The sequence below is a fragment of the Trichomonas vaginalis genome, chromosome IV (assembly GCF_026262505.1).
Source record: "Trichomonas vaginalis G3 chromosome IV, whole genome shotgun sequence".
NCBI lineage: Eukaryota > Parabasalia > Trichomonadida > Trichomonadidae > Trichomonas > Trichomonas vaginalis.
In genome coordinates this window covers 26,229,811-26,250,692 of record NC_067206.1, presented here as the reverse complement: position 1 = coordinate 26,250,692, position 20,882 = coordinate 26,229,811, and the positions used below count along the sequence as shown (strand labels likewise).

The window sequence follows — 20,882 nt, the reverse complement described above, 5'->3', positions numbered from 1 at the left end:
AGAAGAAGATATTGATGAATTATATAAATTATATAATCCTGAGCCGCAAAAGCCAAAGGAACAAAAACAAAAGGTGCAAAACACCCAGGTCCTTCAGACCATAAATGAAGCACAAGCTTTAATTTATGATTCATTAGTTAAACCATATTCAGCCCGACTTTTAAATGAAGATCAACTTTTGGAATTCATCCTTCAACATAAACTCGAAGCGGGAAAGTATATCAAACCTTTATATACAGCATATTTAAAACAAATGAATAGAATACATCCAGAATTAATGATGGGGGAATGAAATCCAAAATCAAAGCAGATAAAATTAAACCACTTGCAACACCAAAACCTCCAACGACAGTACCGCCTCCTTCAGTTAATCCTTCATCATTCACTTTATTATATCCATTTCAAACATTAAAGAAGCAAAAAGATTTTAAAAAGGATTTCAAGATATTAAATAAACCAATTGACCCGAAAATTCAACCGTTAAAGGAAAAATTTAGTCGCCCTTCATTTGCACCATATCCATATTCATACGAAATCGATCATCTGGAATATTCAAAAGGAAACGTTACTTATTTATTTGCCATTAACATTAACACTAGATATTTATATTGCATTCCAGTGAAAGGGAAAACAGAACAGGAAACAAGAAGAGCTATACAATACTTACTAGATCATGAAAGAGTAGATAATATCAGGGTGATGGTGATAAAGGATTTCAGGCAGCTATGGCTCATTATTTCCCACAAATTAATTTTTTCTTTTCATCCTCTCCATATACGTTTCATAATAAAATAGTTGATGCGGTAATGAGAACTCTTAGAGATGCGTTAGGGGTTAACGGTCAGATATACTGGGATGGAAATCATGACTCCATCATACAACAGTTAGTATATTATTACAATAATACATGGCATAGAACTATAAACATGAAACCAGTGGAAATGAAAAATGATATTTCAAAAGAATGGGAATATATTAGAAAGCAAATGGAAAGGTTGAATGATGTTAAACGTGAACAAATTAATTCGGGGCTCATGAATTTTAAACAAGGGGTTAAAGTTTTGATTCATCTCGATTATGGAAAAACTGATAAATCAATGACAAAAAGAAGACGAAGATTTGACACAATAGCTGAATTTGTTAGATATATTAACGGCAATGCATTAGTTGAAGTTGACAATAAATTAATAGAAATTCCGATTTATTTTATTACTCCATTATATTTAAATAATATTTAATTTTTTTTTATTTCGTAAGAAATGAGTGACAACAAAGCAGTCAAGAGTCCAGACAATGAATATAAAAAGAAACTAAATAGAATTAAATCAAAAATATGCTATTACAAAAAGAAGCCGCAATGCGGTGGGGCTGAAAACGATAAAGAGAGGAAAGAAATAATCGAAAAATTAGAAACTTACCGTTCAATCCTTAAACTGAGTGAAGCAAAAATAAAAGAATTTAATAGAATAAATAAATTGATTGGAAGAGATGAATTTAATAAAGATGAATTTTTAAACCCAATCCAAATTTAATTTTATTCCTCTTCCCGAACCCTTCTAGGTTCTTCTCGGTTTTCGTGGTAAATTTTGAGCTTGTGGGGTATCCATTTATATAAAAATAAAATTTTGTTATCAGTTATTTTATCGTTAATGGTTTCAGGTTATTCAATAATTAATTATTTTTGAAGAACTGAGGGTGTCACTACGTCACCATGTGTCACTCGGTTAATTAACTTCTCTGAAAAAATGAGACAACATGACATTTTGACAACACAGCAGGATTAATGAGGAAGGCACTTATGAATTATTTTTGAAGAACTGAGGGTGTCACTACGTCACCATGTGTCACTCGGTTAATTAACTTCTCTGAAAAAATGAGACAACATGACATTTTGACAACACAGCAGGATTAATGCAAAAATAAATTCCAATCATACTTTATAAAGCTTCATTTACAGGTATTTCATCGTCAGTAAATGAATCCTCATTATCGTTTGGTTCAACCTGTTTATATAATCCTTTCATTTCTTCTTTCAAAACATAACACCATGTTTGTTTACCATCTATTCTTCTCTGTTTCTTATCACATTTATCCTTAATGCTCATTTGAAAGTTTTTGTCTTTCATGTCTGATGGTTTGCAGAATAGAGCATTTTTACACGTCATACCTGCACACAATTCATCATAATGTGTATTTATCCATACATCTAAAGGATTTGTTGATAATTCAATTAAATCTTGTTTGGCTTCAGTCATCGGTATGATTCGTACATTAAATGATGAAAGGTCATATTGCATAAAATACGTCAGTAAATTATCATAAAATTCCTTTGTGCATGAATTCATTAAATTCTTGAAGTAATCAAATTGACCCTTGAATTTACCATTAACCCTTAAAACTACGTATCTTCTGTCTCCAACTTCAATTTTGACAGGGTAAACGTTATTAGTTACGAAAATGAAGTTTGCAACATTCTGAGCAGTTCTTCTGGGTTGATTCTTTTCATTAATTCTAATCTCATTATCCGTAATAATTGATTTCAAAGCGTTGAAGTTTGCGAGTCTATCTTCACCAACATTCTTGAGTTCATTAAGTACAAGAAACATTTTATTCTCAACTACTGAATTGAAATTACCCGTTAGCTCACTTATTTCGGTAATGTTTTTGCATGAATAACCGGCGAGAAGTTCAGAAATAATGTCCGTGAATCTGTTTTTACCTGTTCCCTGAAGTCCTTTCAAAATAATTGCTGTTTCATTCTTGATTCCAGGATGTTGAATCATTGATGCAATCCAGCTGAGAAGGTATTTATACACTTCATCGTTATTATCACAAATGGCTTCTTTAATGAAATCCATAAACATCTCAATTTTTGAGTAATCAGGCTTTTCAAGAATGTTGTATTTATAACCCTGAAACGTTGAGAAAACATCCGGGGAATCAGATTTAAAGCAAACGCCCTTAACGGTTAATGAGGATAATTGATTTAATAGTACGTCCCATGCTGTTATGGTTTTACCTTCTTCTTTAAATAATTTAATCATTTTGAGTGACTCTTTCATGTTTGATTGAAGAACGAATGATATTTGATTCATTTTGTCGTGGATGTTGTAATCTTTCTGAATGAAGTATTTGTTTCCACAATCTACAAAACGGATTACACGTGATAAATCCTCAATTACTTCAGAACTGTTTTATACTGATGATTTCAGCCTTGCGTCTAATATCTGTTATCAAAAACGAGTCATCAAGTTTTATATCAAATGTTATTTTGGCTTACGTAATAAAGGTAAAACGTATTCATCATAATATTCCTTTTGATAAAGTTTTAGAATCTTCACTAAAACAAATGGAGAAGTCATTAAATGTGCATATCTACTACGTGCTTTTTCAAAATTACTTTTTGCATTTTCTGTTAAGCTGCAGAAGTTATAAACGTTATCGTATGCTTCATTAATTAAATGATTAGGTAACGAATTAATTGCTTGAAACAGTGTGAATAATGTAACTTCTTTTTCTAAATTCATGTTTCCACCGTCATTATGTACTTCAAAATCACTGATGCCATCAACTATGCTCTGGGCAAGTTTATCGTCAATGTTTACATCTTTGTTTTCATTCATGATAGTCTTTATTTCTTCGTTCTTCTGTTCAACTCTTACCTTAATATTCAAATCATTTAATATATCATTCACTGTTCTAGTTAATGTTGAATCATAACTTCCACGAATGAATGAGTATGTATTGATTGGTTCTGTTGCATTCTTGCGAACTCTTGAATCAGCCATAACCACTAAAGAACGCTTTGAATCATTCGTGGAAGTCATGATATCGATATCATAATCATTGCAGGAATAACATTTAATCATTCTGTTCGAAACTGCATAGAAGAAATTAGTGTTGCAATAAATGTGAAGACCTCCTGAAGCGGTTTTAACGATAACATCTTTATCCGAAAGTTTTGATAAAATATCTTTTCTAACTGTTTCTTTAATTATCACATTGTACGTATTTATTGATATCAACATCTATAATCGTTAAATTTGATATTTTATTTACTAATAAAGCCATACCAGTTTTCCTTCCTCTTACTCCATCGTGTTTGAGGTAGTTATGTAAATCAATCTTGTTTTCACCAATTCTTTCGTTGAGGGTTTTAGTTTCTGCCACAACTAATTCCTCAGCTAATGAATCAATAACTTTTTCATCAGAAACGATATAGTTACTGTTGTTGTTTGTTGCTGTCATTTATATAGGAATAAAAAAATAAAAATAATTTTAAAACCAACTTTATTTTTGGACTGCATCAAATTTCCAGGACTGTTGTCAAAATGTCATGTTGTCTCATTTTTTCAGAGAAGTTAATTAACCGAGTGACACATGGTGACGTAGTGACACCCTCAGTTCTTCAAAAATAATTAATTATTGAATAACCTGAAAACATTAACGTAAACATTTATTTCCGCAGTTCATTACCTAATTAATTACAGACATAAAATATATTTAGTTCATTCGGTAAGCCTTGACCCAAAGGTCAAGTCTCAAGCACATTCATTGAACTCGGTACCATGCGAATACAGTCACAAATGGTGGCATGTAATCTTTACCCAAGCCTGTTGGATTTGTTGTGAAAGTGTGTGAATGATTTCCTCCTGGTTCAGTTGGTCGAAAAATCTTTTTTGTTGCATGGTTATAATCTGGAGATAAAACATCATGGCCAGCTTCATATTCTGAGTTGTATAATGGGTGGTCTCTTAATGAGTGGATATGGTTGCCAGAAAAGTTTGTAGTTCCTGTATGAGTGTGCGGTGGAAGGTTTGCTTCTTTAATTTTCTTCGAACCTCCTGTTTGCTTTGAATATCTAGCACAGTATAAGAATTTATCTACAATCTGCTTCCACATACCAAAACCTAAAACTTCTGAAGGATTTGTTGAGTTCATTGACGTATAAATAGAACCAACAGGATATAATGTTTGAAGTATTTCATTTTTCATGCTTGTAATCACATCATTTACTTCCGACTTCTTTGCATAATTTTCATCAACATAAGTTTTTATCTGCTTTAAGGTCTAAACATCCTGAAACCCATTCTGTATCAGCTTTAACTTTAAAAGTCTCAAATGTCCATTCCTTGTCCGCCTTCTTCTCTAACTCATCGTTAACATAAGTTTTATCTGCTTTAAGGTCTAAACATCCCGAAACCCATCCTGTATCAGCTTTAACTTTAAAAGTCTCAAATGTCCATTCATGATACCATTCAACCTTTTCTTTAATTTCATTATCTTTTTCATCAACATAAACCAAATTTGCCTTCTTATTTAACTCACTATCCACATATTCCTTATCCACCTTCTTCATTATGTCATTTAGGAAACCTTCTATGAATTCCTCATTTAAATTAAATCTTCCAATCTTCAAAACTTTAGGAAATGCATTTAATGCGTAATATCTCGTTTCTTCTGGTGGAATTGATGTTATATCATCCGTTATACCTTTAATTTTAGAATTCATAAATAAAATTTCTTTTATATTTGATATCACTGCACCACCTTTGCAAACGAATTCGAAATGTTCATTTTTCAATACTATCTCCAAATCTCCATATTTCAACCTTTGCGTTTGTTCTGCCATCTTTGAATTATATGCATATATGGCGTATGTAATGGTCTGAAGGACCTGGGCGCTTTGCGCCTTAAGTTGTTGTGGTTGCTGTTGTTTAATCATTTATTATGATTTAAAAATAAATACTTAATCCGTTATCTCATCGGCTATTTTCTCTATTTGAAATTGCCATAATATTTCATTCATAAATTCTAAATCACAATCAAATAGGTCAGTTATTCTAAATTTAATATTTGATAAATCTTTTGAATGAAGAATAAATGAATTCCCGGATAATTGAAACGGATATGATAAAGAAAATGTGTTTAAGTTGATGGATAAAATGTTTTGTATTGATGGGTAGAGTTAGGGTCTAATGTTTGATGTGAAAATCTCATTGAGGTATTAACTTTATCACATTTGATTAAAATGAAATTGGAACCAGTGTCAGAATACAAAACATCCCCAACATCTTTTTCAAAATTTAATATCCCCAACAATGAACGAAGATGAGGAGTACAAAATTTAATTTTCAGCGGGAATTTAATAAGGTTATTTATTTCATCAAGTTCAAAAAGTTTATCGGGTTTTGATTTAAAATTTTCTTCATACCATACGATAAATGATTCATTTAAATAACTTAAAATCATGTTAATATCCCATTTCGCTATCACATTATTTATATACATATCATACGTTTTTTCAAGGTCATCTTTAATAAATGATATATAATCTGAAGAGAGGAAGTACATTGTTGAAGAGAGGAAGTACATTGTTGAAGAGAAGAAGCATCTTGATGAAGACAGGAAGCACCTTGATCAAGAGAGGAAGTACTTTGAAGAAGAGAGGAAGCACCTTGATCAAGAGAGGAAGTACTTTGAAGAAGAGAGGAAGCATCTTGATGAAGAGAGGAAGCATCTTGATCAAGAGAGGAAGTACATTGTTGAAGAGAAGAAGCATCTTGATGAAGACAGGAAGCACCTTGATCAAGAGAGGAAGCACTTTGATTTAGAGAGGAAGCTGCATGATGAAGAGAGGAAGCATCTTGATCAAGAGAGGAAGTACTTTGATGAAGAGAGGAAGCACCTTGATGAAGAGAGGAAGCATCTTGATCAAGAGAGGAAGCATCTTGATCAAGAGAGGAAGTACATTGTTGAAGAGAAGAAGCATCTTGATGAAGACAGGAAGCACCTTGATCAAGAGAGGAAGTACTTTGAAGAAGAGAGGAAGCACCTTGATCAAGAGAGGAAGTACTTTGAAGAAGAGAGGAAGCTGCATGATGGAGTGAGGAAGCATCTTGATCAAGAGAGGAAGTACATTGTTGAAGAGAGGAAGCATCTTGATGAAGAGAGGAAGCACCTTGATCAAGAGAGGAAGTACTTTGAAGAAGAGAGGAAGCATCTTGATGAAGAGAGGAAGCATCTTGATCAAGAGAGGAAGTACATTGTTGAAGAGAGGAAGCATCTTGATGAAGACAGGAAGCACCTTGATCAAGAGAGGAAGTACTTTGAAGAAGAGAGGAAGCACCTTGATCAAGAGAGGAAGTACTTTGAAGAAGAGAGGAAGCATCTTGATGAAGAGAGGAAGCATCTTGATCAAGAGAGGAAGTACATTGTTGAAGAGAAGAAGCATCTTGATGAAGACAGGAAGCACCTTGATCAAGAGAGGAAGTACTTTGAAGAAGAGAGGAAGCATCTTGATGAAGAGAGGAAGCACTTTGTTGAAGAGAGGAAGCACTTTGTTGAAGAGAGGAATCACTTTGTTGAAGAGAGGAAGCACTTTGATTTAGAGAGGAAGCTGCATGATGAAGAGAGGAAGCACTTTGTTGAAGAGAGGAAGTACATTGTTGAAGAGAGGAAGCATCTTGATGAAGAGAGGAAGTACATTGTTGAAGAGAGGAAGCATCTTGATGAAGAGAGGAAGCATCTTGATCAAGAGAGGAAGCTGCATGATGGAGTGAGGAAGCATCTTGATCAAGAGAGGAAGTACATTGTTGAAGAGAGGAAGCATCTTGATGAAGAGAGGAAGCACCTTGATCAAGAGAGGAAGTACTTTGAAGAAGAGAGGAAGCATCTTGATGAAGAGAGGAAGCATCTTGATCAAGAGAGGAAGTACATTGTTGAAGAGAGGAAGCATCTTGATGAAGACAGGAAGCACCTTGATCAAGAGAGGAAGTACTTTGAAGAAGAGAGGAAGCATCTTGATGAAGAGAGGAAGCATCTTGATCAAGAGAGGAAGCACTTTGTTGAAGAGAGGAATCATTTTGTTGAAGAGAGGAAGCACTTTGATTTAGAGAGGAAGCTGCATGATGAAGAGAGGAAGCATCTTGATCAAGAGAGGAAGTACTTTGATGAAGAGAGGAAGCACCTTGATGAAGAGAGGAAGCATCTTGATCAAGAGAGGAAGTACTTTGAAGAAGAGAGGAAGCATCTTGATGAAGAGAGGAAGCATCTTGATCAAGAGAGGAAGTACATTGTTGAAGAGAGGAAGCATTTGATGAAGAGAGGAAGCATCTTGATGAAGAGAGGAAGTACTTTGAGAAGAGAGGAAGCATCTTGAGAAGAGGAAGCATCTTGATGAAGAGAGGAAGCACTTTGAGAAGAGAGGAAGCACTTTGTTGAAGAGAGGAAGCACTTTGATGAGAAGAGAGGAAGCTGCTTGATGAAGAGAGGAAGCACTTTTTGAAGAGAGGAAGTACATTGTTGAAGAGAGGAAGCATCTTGATGAAGAGAGGAAGTACATTGTTGAAGAGAGGAAGCATCTTGATGAAGAGAGGAAGCATCTTGATCAAGAGAGGAAGCTGCTTGATGAAGAGAGGAAGCATCTTGATCAAGAGAGGAAGTACATTGTTGAAGAGAGGAAGCATCTTGATGAAGAGAGGAAGCACCTTGATCAAGAGAGGAAGTACTTTGAAGAAGAGAGGAAGCACTTGTTGAAGAGAGGAAGCACTTTGTTGAAGAGAGGAAGCATCTTGATAGAGAGGAAGCTGATGATGAAGAGAGGAAGCACTTTGTTGAAGAGAGGAAGTACATTGTTGAAGAGAGGAAGCATCTTGAAAGAGAGGAAGTACATTGTTGAAGAGAGGAAGCATCTTGATGAAGAGAGGAAGCACTTTGTTGAAGAGAGGAAGCACTTTGATGAAGAGAGGAAGCACTTTGAAGAGAGGAAGCTCTTGATGAAGAGAGGAAGTACTTTTGAAGAGAGGAAGCATCTTGATGAAGAGAGGAAGCATCTTGATGAAGAGAGGAAGCATCTTGATCAAGAGAGGAAGTACTTTGAAGAAGAGAGGAAGCATCTTGATGAAGAGAGGAAGCATCTTGATGAAGAGAGGAAGTACTTTGAAGAAGAGAGGAAGCATCTTGATGAAGAGAGGAAGCATCTTGATCAAGAGAGGAAGCACTTTGATGAAGAGAGGAAGCATTTGTTGAAGAGAGGAAGCACTTTGATAGAGAGGAAGCTATGATGAAGAGAGGAAGCATCTTGATCAAGAGAGGAAGTACTTTGATGAAGAGAGGAAGCACCTTGATGAAGAGAGGAAGTACATTGTTGAAGAGAGGAAGCATATTGATGAAGAGAGGAAGCACCTTGATCAAGAGAGGAAGTACTTTGAAGAAGAGAGGAAGCATCTTGATGAAGAGAGGAAGCATCTTGATCAAGAGAGGAAGCACTTTGTTGAAGAGAGGAATCATTTGTTGAAGAGAGGAAGCACTTTGATAGAGAGGAAGCTGCATGATGAAGAGAGGAAGCATCTTGATCAAGAGAGGAAGTACTTTGATGAAGAGAGGAGGCACCTTGATGAAGAGAGGAAGCATCTTGATCAAGAGAGGAAGTACTTTGAAGAAGAGAGGAAGCATCTTGATGAAGAGAGGAAGCATCTTGATCAAGAGAGGAAGTACATTGTTGAAGAGAGGAAGCATATTGATTTAGAGAGGAAGCATCTTGATGAAGAGAGGAAGTACTTTGAAGAAGAGAGGAAGCATCTTGATGAAGAGAGGAAGCATCTTGATCAAGAGAGGAAGTACTTTGAAGAAGAGAGGAAGCATCTTGATGAAGAGAGGAAGCATCTTGATCAAGAGAGGAAGTACATTGTTGAAGAGAGGAAGCATATTGATTTAGAGAGGAAGCATCTTGATGAAGAGAGGAAGTACTTTGAAGAAGAGAGGAAGCATCTTGATGAAGAGAGGAAGCTGCATGATGAAGAGAGGAAGCATCTTGATCAAGAGAGGAAGTACTTTGAAGAAGAGAGGAAGCATCTTGATGAAGAGAGGAAGCATCTTGATCAAGAGAGGAAGTACTTTGAAGAAGAGAGGAAGCATCTTGATGAAGAGAGGAAGCATCTTGATCAAGAGAGGAAGCACTTTGTTGAAGAGAGGAATCATTTTGTTGAAGAGAGGAAGCACTTTGATTTAGAGAGGAAGCTGCATGATGAAGAGAGGAAGCATCTTGATCAAGAGAGGAAGTACTTTGATGAAGAGAGGAAGCACCTTGATGAAGAGAGGAAGCATCTTGATGAAGAGAGGAAGCATCTTGATGAAGAGAGGAAGCACCTTGATCAAGAGAGGAAGTACTTTGAAGAAGAGAGGAAGCATCTTGATGAAGAGAGGAAGCATCTTGATCAAGAGAGGAAGCACTTTGTTGAAGAGAGGAATCATTTTGTTGAAGAGAGGAAGCACTTTGATTTAGAGAGGAAGCTGCATGATGAAGAGAGGAAGCATCTTGATCAAGAGAGGAAGTACTTTGATGAAGAGAGGAAGCACCTTGATGAAGAGAGGAAGCATCTTGATCAAGAGAGGAAGTACTTTGAAGAAGAGAGGAAGCATCTTGATGAAGAGAGGAAGCATCTTGATCAAGAGAGGAAGTACATTGTTGAAGAGAGGAAGCATATTGATTTAGAGAGGAAGCATCTTGATGAAGAGAGGAAGTACTTTGAAGAAGAGAGGAAGCATCTTGATGAAGAGAGGAAGCTGCATGATGAAGAGAGGAAGCACTTTGTTGAAGAGAGGAAGCACTTTGTTGAAGAGAGGAAGCACTTTGATTTAGAGAGGAAGTACATTGTTGAAGAGAGGAAGCATCTTGATGAAGAGAGGAAGTACATTGTTGAAGAGAGGAAGCATCTTGATGAAGAGAGGAAGCATCTTGATCAAGAGAGGAAGCTGCATGATGGAGTGAGGAAGCATCTTGATCAAGAGAGGAAGTACATTGTTGAAGAGAGGAAGCATCTTGATGAAGAGAGGAAGCACCTTGATCAAGAGAGGAAGTACTTTGAAGAAGAGAGGAAGCACTTTGTTGAAGAGAGGAATCATTTGTTGAAGAGAGGAAGCACTTTGATTTAGAGAGGAAGCTGCATGATGAAGAGAGGAAGCACTTTGTTGAAGAGAGGAAGTACATTGTTGAAGAGAGGAAGCATCTTGATGAAGAGAGGAAGCACCTTGATCAAGAGAGGAAGTACTTTGAAGAAGAGAGGAAGCACTTTGTTGAAGAGAGGAATCACTTTGTTGAAGAGAGGAAGCACTTTGATTTAGAGAGGAAGCTGCATGATGAAGAGAGGAAGCACTTTGTTGAAGAGAGGAAGTACATTGTTGAAGAGAGGAAGCATCTTGATGAAGAGAGGAAGTACATTGTTGAAGAGAGGAAGCATCTTGATGAAGAGAGGAAGCACTTTGTTGAAGAGAGGAAGCACTTTGTTGAAGAGAGGAAGCACTTTGATTTAGAGAGGAAGCTGCATGATGAAGAGAGGAAGTACATTGTTGAAGAGAGGAAGCATATTGATTTAGAGAGGAAGCATCTTGATGAAGAGAGGAAGCATCTTGATCAAGAGAGGAAGTACATTGTTGAAGAGAGGAAGCATCTTGATGAAGAGAGGAAGCATCTTGATCAAGAGAGGAAGTACTTTGAAGAAGAGAGGAAGCATCTTGATGAAGAGAGGAAGCATCTTGATCAAGAGAGGAAGCACTTTGATGAAGAGAGGAATCATTTGTTGAAGAGAGGAAGCACTTTGATTTAGAGAGGAAGCTGCATGATGAAGAGAGGAAGCATCTTGATCAAGAGAGGAAGTACTTTGATGAAGAGAGGAAGCACCTTGATGAAGAGAGGAAGCATCTTGATGAAGAGAGGAAGCATCTTGATGAAGAGAGGAAGCACCTTGATCAAGAGAGGAAGTACTTTGAAGAAGAGAGGAAGCATCTTGATGAAGAGAGGAAGCATCTTGATCAAGAGAGGAAGCACTTTGTTGAAGAGAGGAATCATTTTGTTGAAGAGAGGAAGCACTTTGATTTAGAGAGGAAGCTGCATGATGAAGAGAGGAAGCATCTTGATCAAGAGAGGAAGTACTTTGATGAAGAGAGGAAGCACCTTGATGAAGAGAGGAAGCATCTTGATCAAGAGAGGAAGTACTTTGAAGAAGAGAGGAAGCATCTTGATGAAGAGAGGAAGCATCTTGATCAAGAGAGGAAGTACATTGTTGAAGAGAGGAAGCATATTGATTTAGAGAGGAAGCATCTTGATGAAGAGAGGAAGTACTTTGAAGAAGAGAGGAAGCATCTTGATGAAGAGAGGAAGCATCTTGATGAAGAGAGGAAGCACTTTGTTGAAGAGAGGAAGCACTTTGTTGAAGAGAGGAAGCACTTTGATTTAGAGAGGAAGCTGCATGATGAAGAGAGGAAGCACTTTGTTGAAGAGAGGAAGTACATTGTTGAAGAGAGGAAGCATCTTGATGAAGAGAGGAAGTACATTGTTGAAGAGAGGAAGCATCTTGATGAAGAGAGGAAGCACTTTGTTGAAGAGAGGAAGCACTTTGATTTAGAGAGGAAGCTGCATGATGAAGAGAGGAAGCACTTTGATTTAGAGAGGAAGCTGCATGATGAAGAGAGGAAGCATCTTGATCAAGAGAGGAAGTACTTTGATGAAGAGAGGAAGCACCTTGATGAAGAGAGGAAGCATCTTGATCAAGAGAGGAAGTACTTTGTTGAAGAGAGGAATCACTTTGTTGAAGAGAGGAAGCACTTTGATTTAGAGAGGAAGCTGCATGATGAAGAGAGGAAGCACTTTGTTGAAGAGAGGAAGCACCTTGATGAAGAGAGGAATCACTTTGTCGAAGAGAGGAAGCATCTTGATGAAGAGAGGAAGCACCTTGATCAAGACAGGAAGCATCTTGATCAAGAGAGGAAGCTGCATGATGGAGTGAGGAAGCATCTTGATCAAGAGAGGAAGTACTTTGAAGAAGAGAGGAAGTACTTTGAAGAAGAGAGGAAGCATCTTGATGAAGAGAGGAAGCACTTTGTTGAAGAGAGGAAGCTGCATCTTGAGCAAGAGAGGAAGCATTTTGATGAAGAGAGGAATCACTTTATTGAAGAGAGGAAGCATCTTGATGAAGAGAGGAAGCACCTTGATGAAGAGAGGAAGCATCTTGATGAAGAGAGGAAGCATCTTGATGAAGAGAGGAAGCACTTTGTTGAAGAGAGGAAGCACTTTGTTGAAGAGAGGAATCACTTTGTTGAAGAGAGGAAGCACTTTGATTTAGAGAGGAAGCTGCATGATGAAGAGAGGAAGCACTTTGTTGAAGAGAGGAAGTACATTGTTGAAGAGAGGAAGCATCTTGATGAAGAGAGGAAGTACATTGTTGAAGAGAGGAAGCATCTTGATGAAGAGAGGAAGCATCTTGATGAAGAGAGGAAGCATCTTGATCAAGAGAGGAAGTACTTTGAAGAAGAGAGGAATCACTTTGTTGAAGAGAGGAAGCACTTTGATCTAGAGAGGAAGCTGCATGATGAAGAGAGGAAGCACTTTGTTGAAGAGAGGAAGTACATTGTTGAAGAGAGGAAGCTGCATCTTGAGCAAGAGAGGAAGCATTTTGATGAAGAGAGGAATCACTTTATTGAAGAGAGGAAGCATCTTGATGAAGAGAGGAAGCACCTTGATTTAGAGAGGAAGCATCTTGATGAAGAGAGGAAGCACTTTGATTTAGAGAGGAAGCTGCATGATGAAGAGAGGAAGCACTTTGTTGAAGAGAGGAAGCACCTTGATGAAGAGAGGAATCACTTTGTTGAAGAGAGGAAGCATCTTGATGAAGAGAGGAAGTACTTTGATCAAGAGAGGAAGCATCTTGATCAAGAGAGGAAGCATCTTGATCAAGACAGGAAGCATCTTGATCAAGAGAGGAAGCTGTATGATGGAGTGAGGAAGCATCTTGATCAAGAGAGGAAGTACATTGTTGAAGAGAGGAAGCATCTTGATGAAGACAGGAAGCACCTTGATGAAGAGAGGAAGTACTTTGAAGAAGAGAGGAAGCATCTTGATGAAGAGAGGAAGCATCTTGATGAAGAGAGGAAGCACCTTGATGAAGAGAGGAATCACTTTATTGAAGAGAGGAAGCACTTTGATTTAGAGAGGAAGCTGCATGATGAAGAGAGGAAGCATCTTGATCAAGAGAGGAAGTACTTTGATGAAGAGAGGAAGCACCTTGATGAAGAGAGGAAGCATCTTGATCAAGAGAGGAAGTACTTTGAAGAAGAGAGGAAGCATCTTGATGAAGAGAGGAAGCATCTTGATCAAGAGAGGAAGTACATTGTTGAAGAGAGGAAGCATCTTGATGAAGAGAGGAAGCACCTTGATGAAGAGAGGAAGCACTTTGTTGAAGAGAGGAAGCTGCATCTTGAGCAAGAGAGGAAGTACATTGTTGAAGAGAGGAAGCATCTTGATGAAGAGAGGAAGCACCTTGATCAAGAGAGGAAGTACTTTGAAGAAGAGAGGAAGCATATTGATGAAGAGAGGAAGCACCTTGATGAAGAGAGGAATCACTTTATTGAAGAGAGGAAGCATCTTGATGAAGAGAGGAAGCACCTTGATCAAGAGAGGAAGCATCTTGATCAAGAGAGGAAGCATATTGATGAAGAGAGGAAGCACCTTGATCAAGAGAGGAAGCACTTTGTTGAAGAGAGGAAGCACTTTGATCTAGAGAGGAAGCTGCATGATGGAGTGAGGAAGCATCTTGATCAAGAGAGGAAGTACATTGTTGAAGAGAGGAAGCATCTTGATGAAGAGAGGAAGCACCTTGATGAAGAGAGGAAGCACTTTGTTGAAGAGAGGAAGCTGCATCTTGAGCAAGAGAGGAAGTACATTGTTGAAGAGAGGAAGCATCTTGATGAAGAGAGGAAGCATCTTGATCAAGAGAGGAAGTACTTTGAAGAAGAGAGGAATCACTTTGTTGAAGAGAGGAAGCTGCATGATGTAGTGAGGAAGCTGCATGATGAAGAGAGGAAGCACTTTGTTGAAGAGAGGAAGCACTTTGATTTAGAGAGGAAGCACTTTGTTGAAGAGAGGAAGCTGCATCTTGAGCAAGAGAGGAAGTACATTGTTGAAGAGAGGAAGCATCTTGATGTAGTGAGGAAGCACCTTGATCAAGAGAGGAAGTACATTGTTGAAGAGAGGAAGCATCTTGATGAAGAGAGGAAGCACCTTGATGAAGAGAGGAATCACTTTATTGAAGAGAGGAAGCATCTTGATGAAGAGAGGAAGCACCTTGATGAAGAGAGGAAGCACTTTGTTGAAGAGAGGAAGCTGCATCTTGAGCAAGAGAGGAAGTACATTGTTGAAGAGAGGAAGCATCTTGATGAAGAGAGGAAGCACCTTGATCAAGAGAGGAAGTACTTTGAAGAAGAGAGGAAGCATCTTGATCAAGAGAGGAAGCTGCATGATGGAGTGAGGAAGCATCTTGATCAAGAGAGGAAGTACTTTGAAGAAGAGAGGAAGCATCTTGATCAAGAGAGGAAGCTGCATGATGGAGTGAGGAAGCATCTTGATCAAGAGAGGAAGTACATTGTTGAAGAGAGGAAGCATCTTGATGAAGAGAGGAAGCATCTTGATGAAGAGAGGAAGCACCTTGATCAAGAGAGGAAGCATCTTGATCAAGACAGGAAGCATCTTGATCAAGAGAGGAAGCTGCATGATGGAGTGAGGAAGCATCTTGATCAAGAGAGGAAGTACATTGTTGAAGAGAAGAAGCATCTTGATGAAGACAGGAAGCACCTTGATCAAGAGAGGAATCACTTTGTTGAAGAGAGGAAGCATCTTGATGAAGAGAGGAAGCATCTTGATGAAGAGAGGAAGCATCTTGATCAGGAGAGGAAGCATCTTGATGAAGAGAGGAAGCTGCATGATGGATGCATGATGGAGTGAGGAAGCATCTTGATGAAGAGAGGAAGCGTAAGAACCGATAACATTTACAAAATATTAAATTTATTTTGTAAATTTTCCAAAAGCCTTAGTACCAATGTGATATAAATGCTCCAAAAATACCATCCCTCCTTCCAAAAGCGTAAGAACCGATAACATTTACAAAATATTAAATTTATTTTGTAAATTTTCCAAAAGCCTTAGTACCAATGTGATATAAATGCTCCAAAAATACCATCCCTCCTTCCAAAAGCGTAAGAACCGATAACATTTACAAAATATTAAATTTATTTTGTAAATTTTCCAAAAGCCTTAGTACCAATGTGATATAAATGCTCCAAAAATACCATCCCTCCTTCCAAAAGCGTAAGAACCGATAACATTTACAAAATATTAAATTTATTTTGTAAATTTTCCAAAAGCCTTAGTACCAATGTGATATAAATGCTCCAAAAATACCATCCCTCCTTCCAAAAGCGTAAGAACCGATAACATTTACAAAATATTAAATTTATTTTGTAAATTTTCCAAAAGCCTTAGTACCAATGTGATATAAATGCTCCAAAAATACCATCCCTCCTTCCAAAAGCGTAAGAACCGATAACATTTACAAAATATTAAATTTATTTTGTAAATTTTCCAAAAGCCTTAGTACCAATGTGATATAAATGCTCCAAAAATACCATCCCTCCTTCCAAAAGCGTAAGAACCGATAACATTTACAAAATATTAAATTTATTTTGTAAATTTTCCAAAAGCCTTAGAAAAAAAAAAGGTAGTGGGGCTTCCAGGCGCGTTGCGCCCTCTAGCCCCGAAGATGTTTAGTATAAATGAAGTTTTTATTCGGAAAATTGTTAGTCTTCTGGGTCGAAAACATTATATAATGTGTCACTTTTCACAAATTATATATGTTTCATGATTTGTCACTTTTCTGTCACTTTTCGGGTAAAAACATTTTTATTATTATATATAAATGAATTTTACAAAACCACCGTTACCGTTCTTTGGAAATAAGAGTAGATGTAAAGATATTATATTGAGAGAACTTAAGAAACTACCGAATGGTCTAACATTTGTAGATTTGTTCGGTGGAAGTTTCTATATATCCCATTTGTGCCATACAATATTCCCAGACTCAAAGATTATATGCAATGACTTCGACAACTATATGGACCGTCTCAAACATATTCCAGACACTAACAATATATTGAAAGAGTTAAAAGAAAAGATACCTATAGGTAAGATGGAACGTATACCATTAGATAAGAAAAATATTGTGAGAGAGGTTTTGAAAAAAGCAGAATATATAGACTGGGATAGTATATCTGCTAGACTATTATATAGTGGTGCTATAAGAGTTCATGACATTGAAACACTTATGTCAAAAGTTTTATATCTTAACTATACAAATGTTTTCAAAGAGGACATAGAAAAATATATTGAGGGTATAGAGTTTGTGAGATGTCATTGGACAGAGTTGTATGAAAAATATAAAGACAAGGAAAATGTTTTCTTTATAGTGGACCCGCCGTTCTATAACACATATGATTTTCAATACCAAGTAGACTGGACTTTGAGAGACTCTTTAGAAACTTTAGACGTTTTACATAACCATCCATGCTTTTACTTTACATCCGATAAAAGTGGTTTGGAAAGTGTCATGAGATGGTTAGAGGACATACATGACTATGAGTTTAGATATGACAAGATAGAATATGAGAGAGGTCCTATAAACCGGAAAAAGTGTCATAACAAAGAAATTTTATTGGTAACTAAATGTGGTTTGAAATAGGACTACTTGTTTTAGGTTTTTTCCATTGTGTCATTTATTTCTTTGACGTGGCAGAAAAGTACAGAGAATATGAAGATGAACCAATGCCTGCAAATGTTCAGTATATGTACTCGTAAGAGATATTTTTATCTAATATTAAATGGACGCACAGAACTTAGCGAATGCACAGCAACCTGGACAACCAAACCCAGAGAATATTCCAAATGAAGTTAGAATACAAACTGCAATGGCAAACTATGGTCAAGTGCCAACAGATGTACAAATGCAAACTGCCATGTCAAATGACGCTGCGTTAGGTTTGCCACCATGGTATGCAAATATGAGATGGAAAGAGTTTTATACAAACCCTGAAGTGGGATATAAACAACTTTATGCAGATGACGCGAACACAGGAGTTGACCCAGAATATGTTTTCTACCAGAGGAGAAACAGAATGTATGAGCTCCAGTTAAAGAATGCTATGGAACTCAACAGGAAACGCAAAAGACTAGGCGGACATTAGATTTTTACATATAGTAAAATGGGTTTCTTCAGTAGTATTGGAAACTTCTTCAGAAGAGTTGGAAGAGGTATATGGAATGGAATAAAAACCGTAGGAAGAGGAATTTGGAACGGAGTCAAAAATATTGGTAAAAGGGTAGGTCAGTTTGTTGGTATTATACCTAAAGACCCTGAACCAGAAGAACAAGCTCCTGTTATACAACAGCCTGAACCTGCACCACAGTCTAGTTGGCAACCAAATCCAACACCACAACCGGTATATTAAAAAATTATATTTTTACCGTTCGATAGTAGTTGTATATGAAACTAAGTTCTAAGTAAAACGCATGGTATAATGGAATTATTCTTTTTCTTCCATCTGTAGTAAACCATACTTGAAAGTCTGAAATACTTCCACTTGGTGGTTCGTATAACTTTGTAGGTTTTTCGTAAAAGTCATTTGCCAAGCATAAGAAAGAGTTTTGGGCGCCAGAAAATGAAGCATGAACAATAATAGCAGCTGGGTCGAAAACATTTTCATATGTTCCATTAGGGTTTTCGACTTCATAAAAGTCTGGGTGTACTGGATATGCTGCAGGCTGATTTAACATCCTCATAAATCTATACCATGCCAAGTTGTTATATTTTGTAGAAATATAAACGTTTTCTCCAAGGTCTTCTATTCTATTGATTTTAACAGTTGCATTTTTCCTGTCATAAATAATATCGAGATGGTATTCTCCTTCGTCAATGTTATACTGGTTTGCATATTCGATATAGATATCGTTTATTTTTTCTTGAAAAGCTTGAAGAGTTGTTTCTAAGTTTACAAGCAAACTAACTTGTAAAAGTTTTCCCTGTTCAAATTTCTCATACATACGTTTTTCTTTGTTATAGTATCGAACTTCAAAACCGACCGTAAATGGGAAACCATGTATGGCTTCTGAAATGAACTTCATTCTACGAAAGCCAATAGCTTTTGTGACAGATGGGTCTCTTAGCCATCTTAATGGGTAGTCAAAACGATAGCCTTCATGCTTTACGGTCTCTGTCTCAAACTTTTGACCGACATTAGTAAAAAGTTCATCTAATGGTTTAGTTGTAGCAACTCTTGAATTTTCTTTTTCTATTGGAAGCATATTTTATCTATAATAAAAATGTCGAAAGATATTGCTTCCATGAGAGAAATACAACACAACCGACAACTCATTATGCAAGCTCTAAATAAGAACACAACAAACTTTTCAAACTACTCTAAGATATCTGAGTCATTGAAAGAAGGAAACTTAAAACTGACATTAAACCCAATGACAGATGAGTTTCTGTTTCAAGACAAGAAGAACAATACTGTCTGTATAAATCCAACAAAAGGAACTTTAAACGAGAAACCTATAAATGAACTTCTTTTGAAAGCAGATGTTGACAACAAAGCTGACAAAGAATATGTAGACGATGCAATAGCAAAAGAAGAAGAAAGAGCTAACAATGCTTATGCAACAAAAGAACATACTCATCCTGAACTAGCAGACAAAAAATATGTTGACAATAAAATGTCAAGTGAAGTGACAAGAGCTGAAAACGAATATTCTAAAAAGACTCATATACATTCTATATCTGAAATAACAGACTTAAACATTAGCCTTGAAAAGAAAGCGGATAAGGAATATGTGGCTAGTAAGTTAGAGAAGAAAGCAGATAAGGAATATGTGGATGAAAAAGATAATGAAATTAAAGAAAGGGCTGAATGGTATCATGAATGGACATCGAAGATTTTAAAAACTAAAGCCGATACAGGATGGGTTTCAGGATGTTTAGACCTTAAAGCAGATAAAACTTATGTTAACGATGAGTTAGAGAAGAAAGCAAATAAGACTCATACACATACAAGTTTTACAACTTTTACAGCAGACGACATAATATTGAACTTTGACCTTGGTTCAAGTGCACCATTAGAAAATCCGAGTACAAGCGTAAAAGATACACTAAACAGTTTAGATAACAGTTGCAGGAACATTGAAAGTCATGCCAGAAACTTTGAAGCACATGAACTACCCGCAATGTTAGATAAGAAAGCAGACAAAACAGAGCTTCAAACATTAAAGACAGAAATACTTCAAACATTATATCCTATAGGCTCTATTTATACGTCAATGAACTCTACCAGACCAGAAGTAGTACTTGGTTTTGGAACTTGGACTCAAATAGTCGACAGGTTTTTGTATTGTGCAAACTCTTCAAAGGAAACAAGTGGAAGTAAAACGATTTCAGGTGAAAATTTACCTGCACACAGTCACTACATAGATTTAAGTACATCTCAAGCAGGTTGGCATAAGCATAGATATTGGGATTGGTCAGCAATGACAAAAGGTAAAGGATATGATGTTAAAGACAACGTTAAGTTTGCTATAAATTGTTACTGGAGTAACACTGAGGGAGGAGGAAACCATACACATCGCGTTTCAGGATATACGCAAACAACGGGACAAAGTAAAGACTACATGCCACCTTACATGACAGTTTACGCATGGTATAGAAATGCTTAGTCGTCATTTTCAACTTCTTTAGCATATTCGTCAGGAGTTGTCTTATATTTGTTAGGAACTGTCTTTGAAAGTATACCACCTTGAACTTTGACAAGTTTGAAACGAGGTCTGACAATAGTAGTTTTATCTTCTGCTTGCAGTCTGTACATTTTGCCATGTTTGCCTAAAACTTCATAATATTCTCTTGTATACTTTCTTCTATTTTTACGAACACGAATGTGAGTACCTGTCGGGTTCCCATTGTTGTCATAGTCAATAGTATTTTCATATGGGTCGCGTTTAGGTATTTCTATTT

At 36.8% G+C, this 20,882-nt stretch overlaps 23 protein-coding genes and 2 pseudogenes across 25 annotated transcripts, besides 2 other annotated features; 3 read left to right on the top strand and 22 right to left on the bottom strand.

The window, feature by feature from the left end:
- Window positions 1–1,259: 1,259 nt before the first annotated feature.
- Window positions 1,260–1,532, top strand: TVAGG3_0171420 (uncharacterized protein; the record flags this gene model as incomplete). The annotated part of the gene is made up of 1 exon (XM_051225336.1): window positions 1,260–1,532. One exon carries the CDS (start codon window positions 1,260–1,262, stop codon window positions 1,530–1,532), a length of 273 nt encoding a protein of 90 aa, XP_051110322.1.
- Window positions 1,533–1,639: 107 nt separating this feature from the next.
- Window positions 1,640–5,248: a mobile genetic element.
- Window positions 1,938–2,105, bottom strand: TVAGG3_0171410 (uncharacterized protein; the record flags this gene model as incomplete). The annotated part of the gene is made up of 1 exon (XM_051225335.1): window positions 1,938–2,105. The coding sequence occupies one exon, from the start codon at window positions 2,103–2,105 to the stop codon at window positions 1,938–1,940; it is 168 nt and encodes a 55-aa protein (XP_051110321.1).
- TVAGG3_0171400 lies at window positions 3,055–4,248 on the bottom strand (annotated as a pseudogene). The gene has a single exon. A coding segment is annotated over exon 1 (1,194 nt).
- Window positions 5,249–6,316: 1,068 nt separating the features above from the next.
- Window positions 6,317–6,562, bottom strand: TVAGG3_0171380 (SLEI family protein family; the record flags this gene model as incomplete). Its single annotated transcript, XM_051225334.1, has 1 exon — window positions 6,317–6,562. The coding sequence occupies one exon, from the start codon at window positions 6,560–6,562 to the stop codon at window positions 6,317–6,319; it is 246 nt and encodes an 81-aa protein (XP_051110320.1).
- A 48-nt stretch (window positions 6,563–6,610) lies between these two features.
- TVAGG3_0171370 (SLEI family protein family) lies at window positions 6,611–7,297 on the bottom strand (the record flags this gene model as incomplete). The annotated part of the gene is made up of 1 exon (XM_051225333.1): window positions 6,611–7,297. The coding sequence occupies one exon, from the start codon at window positions 7,295–7,297 to the stop codon at window positions 6,611–6,613; it is 687 nt and encodes a 228-aa protein (XP_051110319.1).
- Window positions 7,298–7,387: 90 nt separating this feature from the next.
- Window positions 7,388–7,864, bottom strand: TVAGG3_0171360 (SLEI family protein family; the record flags this gene model as incomplete). The annotated part of the gene is made up of 1 exon (XM_051225332.1): window positions 7,388–7,864. One exon carries the CDS (start codon window positions 7,862–7,864, stop codon window positions 7,388–7,390), a length of 477 nt encoding a protein of 158 aa, XP_051110318.1.
- A 27-nt stretch (window positions 7,865–7,891) lies between these two features.
- On the bottom strand, window positions 7,892–8,095 carry TVAGG3_0171350 (SLEI family protein family; the record flags this gene model as incomplete). Its single annotated transcript, XM_051225331.1, has 1 exon — window positions 7,892–8,095. The coding sequence occupies one exon, from the start codon at window positions 8,093–8,095 to the stop codon at window positions 7,892–7,894; it is 204 nt and encodes a 67-aa protein (XP_051110317.1).
- A 952-nt stretch (window positions 8,096–9,047) lies between these two features.
- TVAGG3_0171340 (SLEI family protein family) lies at window positions 9,048–9,291 on the bottom strand (the record flags this gene model as incomplete). Its single annotated transcript, XM_051225330.1, has 1 exon — window positions 9,048–9,291. A coding segment is annotated over one exon (244 nt), but the record flags the coding sequence as incomplete, so codon positions are not given.
- Window positions 9,292–9,315: 24 nt separating this feature from the next.
- TVAGG3_0171330 (SLEI family protein family) lies at window positions 9,316–9,519 on the bottom strand (the record flags this gene model as incomplete). The annotated part of the gene is made up of 1 exon (XM_051225329.1): window positions 9,316–9,519. A coding segment is annotated over one exon (204 nt), but the record flags the coding sequence as incomplete, so codon positions are not given.
- Window positions 9,520–9,525: 6 nt separating this feature from the next.
- Window positions 9,526–9,708, bottom strand: TVAGG3_0171320 (SLEI family protein family; the record flags this gene model as incomplete). The annotated part of the gene is made up of 1 exon (XM_051225328.1): window positions 9,526–9,708. The coding sequence occupies one exon, from the start codon at window positions 9,706–9,708 to the stop codon at window positions 9,526–9,528; it is 183 nt and encodes a 60-aa protein (XP_051110314.1).
- Window positions 9,709–9,714: 6 nt separating this feature from the next.
- Window positions 9,715–9,981, bottom strand: TVAGG3_0171310 (uncharacterized protein; the record flags this gene model as incomplete). Its single annotated transcript, XM_051225327.1, has 1 exon — window positions 9,715–9,981. The coding sequence occupies one exon, from the start codon at window positions 9,979–9,981 to the stop codon at window positions 9,715–9,717; it is 267 nt and encodes an 88-aa protein (XP_051110313.1).
- A 27-nt stretch (window positions 9,982–10,008) lies between these two features.
- On the bottom strand, window positions 10,009–10,254 carry TVAGG3_0171300 (SLEI family protein family; the record flags this gene model as incomplete). Its single annotated transcript, XM_051225326.1, has 1 exon — window positions 10,009–10,254. The coding sequence occupies one exon, from the start codon at window positions 10,252–10,254 to the stop codon at window positions 10,009–10,011; it is 246 nt and encodes an 81-aa protein (XP_051110312.1).
- Window positions 10,255–10,281: 27 nt separating this feature from the next.
- On the bottom strand, window positions 10,282–10,485 carry TVAGG3_0171290 (SLEI family protein family; the record flags this gene model as incomplete). Its single annotated transcript, XM_051225325.1, has 1 exon — window positions 10,282–10,485. The coding sequence occupies one exon, from the start codon at window positions 10,483–10,485 to the stop codon at window positions 10,282–10,284; it is 204 nt and encodes a 67-aa protein (XP_051110311.1).
- Window positions 10,486–10,594: 109 nt separating this feature from the next.
- On the bottom strand, window positions 10,595–11,131 carry TVAGG3_0171280 (annotated as a pseudogene). The gene has a single exon. A coding segment is annotated over exon 1 (537 nt).
- A 528-nt stretch (window positions 11,132–11,659) lies between these two features.
- Window positions 11,660–11,848, bottom strand: TVAGG3_0171270 (SLEI family protein family; the record flags this gene model as incomplete). Its single annotated transcript, XM_051225324.1, has 1 exon — window positions 11,660–11,848. A coding segment is annotated over one exon (189 nt), but the record flags the coding sequence as incomplete, so codon positions are not given.
- Window positions 11,849–12,042: 194 nt separating this feature from the next.
- Window positions 12,043–12,333, bottom strand: TVAGG3_0171260 (phosphoryn-related-related family; the record flags this gene model as incomplete). Its single annotated transcript, XM_051225323.1, has 1 exon — window positions 12,043–12,333. The coding sequence occupies one exon, from the start codon at window positions 12,331–12,333 to the stop codon at window positions 12,043–12,045; it is 291 nt and encodes a 96-aa protein (XP_051110309.1).
- Window positions 12,334–12,610: 277 nt separating this feature from the next.
- On the bottom strand, window positions 12,611–13,027 carry TVAGG3_0171250 (SLEI family protein family; the record flags this gene model as incomplete). Its single annotated transcript, XM_001299840.2, has 1 exon — window positions 12,611–13,027. The coding sequence occupies one exon, from the start codon at window positions 13,025–13,027 to the stop codon at window positions 12,611–12,613; it is 417 nt and encodes a 138-aa protein (XP_001299841.2).
- A 90-nt stretch (window positions 13,028–13,117) lies between these two features.
- TVAGG3_0171240 (SLEI family protein family) lies at window positions 13,118–13,279 on the bottom strand (the record flags this gene model as incomplete). Its single annotated transcript, XM_001299841.1, has 1 exon — window positions 13,118–13,279. The coding sequence occupies one exon, from the start codon at window positions 13,277–13,279 to the stop codon at window positions 13,118–13,120; it is 162 nt and encodes a 53-aa protein (XP_001299842.1).
- Window positions 13,280–13,561: 282 nt separating this feature from the next.
- TVAGG3_0171230 (SLEI family protein family) lies at window positions 13,562–13,912 on the bottom strand (the record flags this gene model as incomplete). The annotated part of the gene is made up of 1 exon (XM_001299842.1): window positions 13,562–13,912. The coding sequence occupies one exon, from the start codon at window positions 13,910–13,912 to the stop codon at window positions 13,562–13,564; it is 351 nt and encodes a 116-aa protein (XP_001299843.1).
- Window positions 13,913–13,981: 69 nt separating this feature from the next.
- On the bottom strand, window positions 13,982–14,482 carry TVAGG3_0171220 (SLEI family protein family; the record flags this gene model as incomplete). The annotated part of the gene is made up of 1 exon (XM_001299843.1): window positions 13,982–14,482. The coding sequence occupies one exon, from the start codon at window positions 14,480–14,482 to the stop codon at window positions 13,982–13,984; it is 501 nt and encodes a 166-aa protein (XP_001299844.1).
- A 69-nt stretch (window positions 14,483–14,551) lies between these two features.
- On the bottom strand, window positions 14,552–14,845 carry TVAGG3_0171210 (SLEI family protein family; the record flags this gene model as incomplete). The annotated part of the gene is made up of 1 exon (XM_001299844.1): window positions 14,552–14,845. The coding sequence occupies one exon, from the start codon at window positions 14,843–14,845 to the stop codon at window positions 14,552–14,554; it is 294 nt and encodes a 97-aa protein (XP_001299845.1).
- Window positions 14,846–14,890: 45 nt separating this feature from the next.
- Window positions 14,891–15,754, bottom strand: TVAGG3_0171200 (SLEI family protein family; the record flags this gene model as incomplete). The annotated part of the gene is made up of 1 exon (XM_001299845.1): window positions 14,891–15,754. The coding sequence occupies one exon, from the start codon at window positions 15,752–15,754 to the stop codon at window positions 14,891–14,893; it is 864 nt and encodes a 287-aa protein (XP_001299846.1).
- A 1,949-nt stretch (window positions 15,755–17,703) lies between these two features.
- On the top strand, window positions 17,704–18,066 carry TVAGG3_0171190 (uncharacterized protein; the record flags this gene model as incomplete). The annotated part of the gene is made up of 1 exon (XM_001299846.1): window positions 17,704–18,066. One exon carries the CDS (start codon window positions 17,704–17,706, stop codon window positions 18,064–18,066), a length of 363 nt encoding a protein of 120 aa, XP_001299847.1.
- Window positions 18,067–18,084: 18 nt separating this feature from the next.
- On the top strand, window positions 18,085–18,330 carry TVAGG3_0171180 (serine threonine-protein phosphatase family; the record flags this gene model as incomplete). Its single annotated transcript, XM_001299847.2, has 1 exon — window positions 18,085–18,330. The coding sequence occupies one exon, from the start codon at window positions 18,085–18,087 to the stop codon at window positions 18,328–18,330; it is 246 nt and encodes an 81-aa protein (XP_001299848.2).
- Window positions 18,331–18,334: 4 nt separating this feature from the next.
- On the bottom strand, window positions 18,335–19,183 carry TVAGG3_0171170 (uncharacterized protein; the record flags this gene model as incomplete). The annotated part of the gene is made up of 1 exon (XM_051225322.1): window positions 18,335–19,183. The coding sequence occupies one exon, from the start codon at window positions 19,181–19,183 to the stop codon at window positions 18,335–18,337; it is 849 nt and encodes a 282-aa protein (XP_051110308.1).
- Window positions 19,184–19,321: 138 nt separating this feature from the next.
- Window positions 19,322–20,882: part of a mobile genetic element that runs on past the window's edge.